At 32.5% G+C, this 4,785-nt stretch overlaps 1 protein-coding gene across 1 annotated transcript; it reads right to left on the reverse strand.

Moving 5' to 3' along the window:
• Window positions 1-272: 272 nt before the first annotated feature.
• On the reverse strand, window positions 273-4,457 carry LOC107886789 (uncharacterized). Its single transcript, XM_016810852.2, has 10 exons — window positions 4,136-4,457; window positions 3,939-4,035; window positions 3,292-3,358; window positions 2,700-2,982; window positions 2,094-2,139; window positions 1,827-1,897; window positions 1,601-1,679; window positions 1,414-1,529; window positions 855-933; window positions 273-534 (listed from the first exon to the last, which is right to left on the reverse strand). Exons 1-10 carry the CDS (start codon window positions 4,147-4,149, stop codon window positions 529-531), a joined length of 858 nt encoding a protein of 285 aa, XP_016666341.1. The 5' UTR covers window positions 4,150-4,457; the 3' UTR covers window positions 273-528.
• Window positions 4,458-4,785: the final 328 nt, after the last annotated feature.

Genomic DNA, 4,785 nt, shown 5'->3' on the forward strand with positions numbered 1-4,785 from the left:
TAGAAAAAAAACGCCGGTAAAGACCAGGACCTTTATCGGCGCTTTTTTAAGAAACGCCGCTAAGGAACATGACCTTTAGCGGCGTTTTTCCCCAAAAACGCCGCTAACGACATGATCTTTAACGACGCTTTCCCCAAAAACGCCACTAAAGACCATATATATTTCATCTTCCTTTTTAATCATTTCATATTCATTCTTACCTTAAATGATCATACAAAATTTAAATAACCTAACAATGGACACATTTTAAATTGTTTTTGAGTTCAAAAACATTAATAAGAGAACTTTTCATTTGATCAAAATGTTCATAATCAATCTTTGAAAACCCAATCTAATGACTACAATACACTTTCTTCTAAAAAGTAAAATCTTTGAAACTTCTACCGAATAAACAACATGATGTTCACTATAAGAAACTTTAACTACAAGCATACTGTTTACTTGTCAGTTTAATTCCAGCAGAGCTTCTTGATTGACCTACTCCAGACCTGCACAAGTACTTTTCAGTTGAAGTTGCTGCACCCACGATCATACCTAAAATTGCAAAAACATAGAATCAATGAACTCATATAGAGTATAACAAATCATCTGTGAGCTTTGAAGTTCTTAAAATGCTACACAAAGAACTTACATAATTTATACATATTTATTTTTTTTTCCTGACTATAGATTTTTCAAAATAATCAATAAAATTATAATAAATTCCACTTTTAGCATAAATTCAAGGGCTTATGCAACCAAAAAATCTTAAAATTTACCCTTAAATAAATCCAAAGATCCCTATATTACTCCTATTAAATCCTTAACCTTTAATTTACATTCAAGTAAGTTCTACCTCTGGAAGAAAAACACACCTGAAACTCTGCATTACGATCCTCAACCAACGATGGAAGCTGAGAAAGGCAAATTTCAGTAGCCATGTCCCATGCATCCCTGGAATGTGCAGAAGAAAATTTTAAAATAAACAACTGAGAAACAAGTTGTAAAGTAAGTCAATATCCCTTGCAGTACCACATATGGTGCTGATGGGTGACCAAAGAATCATACGGCTTACATTTATAATCATTGGAATCAAGACAGTAGAAATAATTGCACAAAGTACTACAATCTAAGCAATAATTAGACAGATACAGTTTTTAGTTACTTGTAAACCAAATAAGGAAAAAATGAACATTAAAGCCAATACAAATCACATTTTTAACTGAAAGACTCACTGAAGATTTATATGTAAGAAGAGCAAGAAAAAAATGGAAAAAGAACAAAACCAAACCAAAACCAACGTCCAAGCATTCTATTTTATACTGGTGAAAGATTTTTCAAAAGAAACAGAAAAACCTGAACTTGAACTCACCTAACAATTTTCAGACAAATAAAAATGGTAATTCATGAAAAAGTAAATAATAAGCATAATACCTTAAAAGAAGGCGAGTAGGACCAATTTCAACAACTTTTCTTGCCCGAGAATTCACTCTGTTGAAGAACAGCCACTCGGGCATGACAGGAAGCCCTTGTTCCATGTTAAATGCAAACTGCAAAGGTAACAGAAGTTAGGCCCATCCATGTCAAAAGTAATGAAAAGCCACAGGGTGCAGATGCTAACCATGGAGGAACCTTGATCACCAGAACCAGTATAGACACATTCAAATTTAGCCACTAACATATTGTCGTAAGGCTTACCACTACATTAAGATTTCAATTTAAAAAACGGGGATTTAATAGATGATTAGAAGCAAGCAAATAAAATTAAAAGAATAGTGATAACAGCAAACTAATGATGTAAATGAATCTTATAGAAGATATAAACACAAGGCTACAGACATACAAACCTTGCGGCAAGCGGGCTGCCATAGTAGTCCTTGATAATTGGATTTCCTTTTTCATCACAAGCACCAGCATGCTGCATATTTATATATTATAAATAAATCATATAACTGAAACATAACCCATAATCCCCCAAAATATCAAATTCAAATTCAGAATTAAAGGTACTTGTAGGGTGCTACTTTTCACAAACTTCTCTTTGAAGGAAAAACAGAACAAACACCTAGTGACCAAAAAAGAAAGAACCTATGGAGTGACGTAACATTCCATACCTGAAAAATAAGACCTGCTGTCCCACTCCATTTTAAAAACATGTTCCTGCTTTTAAATTCCAACAATATTAAACATTGTCTGGTTTCCCTGCTAACTTAAATGGGGGCTCAAAGATGCTCAAATATAGTATTGTCTTTTGACAATGGAGCATATCATCAACGGGTATTTAGTTCGACACACAAATGCTAAAAGGAAATTAAACAAAAGATATGACTGTGCTATTTCAACTAACAGATGAGACACACTGATTCTTCCCTCGTAACAGGTAAACTCCTGTATAGTAATAAGCTACTCTTTCTTGGTATAGTGACGTACCGCAATAACCAAGCCCAGGATCAAGAAGGACCAAAATCAAAATTGACGCAAACAGTAATAATTAATTTTTTTAGACAGAGTAATAGCTAAATCATGCTTGGTATAATCTTATTGGTATCCTTAATTTCATGAAAATAATAAAAAAAATTCAAAGAATTAAAAATAATCGTCCCTTAACGTTAATAATGAGAAAAAAAATAGATTTAATCAAAATTTGCATATACCCTCGATTGTATTTAAAGAAAAAACAATGAGAGAAAAAAAAATAGAAAGGAATAAGATAACTTTACCTGGGGACGGCACAGTCATTAGGCTGCCATCTATACTTGAGGTAATTCTGATCAGGTCTGCCATTTTTCCGGCAATCGAAGCCACCGCCGACGAAGGGACAACTCGAAGAATCATAAAGAGGGTTAAAAGAATCATCAAAAACCCAACTTCCTTGAAAAAAATCACAGCTTTTCACTTCATTTCTCTTCACTTCATACCCCATGTTAAAGCCACTGTGAATATCTCCGTGAACTAAAACTATAGCTAAAAAAAGTAAAACAGCAGCAAGGCAATGGTAGTAACCTAAAAAACCAAGCAAAGCAGCCATGAAAGCATAAGCAAATGAAGGTACTATAGCCACATAAGGTTCTGCATTTATATAAGATAATTTCTTTTTCGAAAAAAAAGGGTGCTTTAATTTCAAGGTTTAAATAAGGTAACAGAATCGCTTTGTTTTTATTAGTATTGTCTGGCAGCCAGATAAGGGCATAAATTATATATTTACGAGATATTTTGAAATTCAAAATTAGAGGACAAATAACATGATCAAACTACCGAATTCAAGGTTAGTTACTTAAAGCACCAAATACAAAATCGATTGTAAAAACTTACCAGTAGCTGACAGCAAAACTTCATCACCTCCGGGATGATCATCCATGAACGGAGTTACATCATAAACCTAGATCAAGAGAAATCTCAATCATAAACAATAGTTTAACTTCAAATACCTTGTTCTTGACTTCAATGGACTACTAAACATCAAAGGAGAAACGTTTGATATATAACGAAAATTTGACCTACAAACACCAGAAATCAAAATTTTCATTCCCCGTATTCAATTACAGGTAGCACTCAACTATTTTTCACATAAGTAATGTTGGATAAGAGCAGACGATTGAACTACTGGAATGGTTCATTTGCATATTTATGTGATTAGATCCCATCATTACCCTTTTATTCAACTAATTAGAGATAATATGAGTTCTGCCAATTGAAAAAACTTCAATCTATCAGACAAAAGCAACCACATAAATGGCATAAACTGTTGCAGAACACACACACACACACACTTATATGTATAACTAAAAGATAAATTAATAGTATCCAAATACTTGCAATTGAAAGATGAACTAAACTCACAAATAATCTATAATCAAACAAAATAAGCATGATTTTTAAATAAAAGCAAAGGAACTAAAACAATCCAGCAGAGAAAGACCAGAAACATTAATCGAATAAAAGAAAGAACAAGATCTGACCTTCCCAGAAATAATTAGCCAACAATCTTTGGTTTTGTTGTGGTTGGCAACCTCCTCGAAAGTGTGCACTTTAGGATCTGAAGCTATTCCTTCAACGCTGCCAACCAAAGAAAAACACCAAAAATTTAATCTAAACCCTAAACCTACAACATTTACACCAAAAATCAACTACAAGCATGAATTACTCGAATATTTACCTCTTCTCCAACATTGACAGAAACTCTAGATGCTGAAATACCTGGCCGAATCGCTTTCCCTAATACCTGAAAAAAATTGAATTTTTTTTAAATATAAGGACTTTACTTAAACGAAGAACTATTAAAAAAACTTAGGGATTTTGGGGGAAATTTAGGGATTAGGGGAAATGTAGAGAATTGGGGAAATCTGTTTTGGGGTTTTACTGGAAATGGCTAAACGTTTGGGATATCTATTTTGGGATTTTGGGGGAAATGGCTAAGTGTCGGGCATGACACAAGAAGGTGAAATTTAAGAAAAAAAGATGACGCCGTTTTCATAGTGTTTTTTGTGGCGTTTTTTAAAAAAACGCCACTAATCTCTCAATTTTCATATTTATTTTTATTTGTTGTAATAGTGTTTTTTGTGGCATTTTTTAAAAAACGCCACTAATCTCTTAATTTTCATATTTATTTTTATTTGTTATAAAGTGTTTTTTGTGGCGTTTTTTTTTAAAAACGCCACTAATCTCTCAATTTTCATATTTATTTTTATTTGTTATAATAGTGTTTTTTGTGGCGTTTTTAAAAAAACGCCACTAATCTCTTAATTTTCATATTTATTTTTATTTGATATAATTTGGAAGCCATAATAATTAATTAATGATAGTCAA

Source organism: Gossypium hirsutum, chromosome A03, assembly GCF_007990345.1.
Source record: "Gossypium hirsutum isolate 1008001.06 chromosome A03, Gossypium_hirsutum_v2.1, whole genome shotgun sequence".
Taxonomy (NCBI): Eukaryota; Viridiplantae; Streptophyta; class Magnoliopsida; order Malvales; family Malvaceae; genus Gossypium; species Gossypium hirsutum.

What these genes read in the sequence shown, in the direction of transcription:
- LOC107886789 (XM_016810852.2), bottom strand. An exon ending in CAGCAGGTCTTATTTTTCAG is followed by an intron (nt 1,898 to 2,093) that starts GTATGGAATGTT and finishes ATAAATATGCAG; the next exon opens with CATGCTGGTGCTTGTGATGA. An exon ending in GGCAGCCCGCTTGCCGCAAG is followed by an intron (nt 1,680 to 1,826) that starts GTTTGTATGTCT and finishes ATCTTAATGTAG; the next exon opens with TGGTAAGCCTTACGACAATA.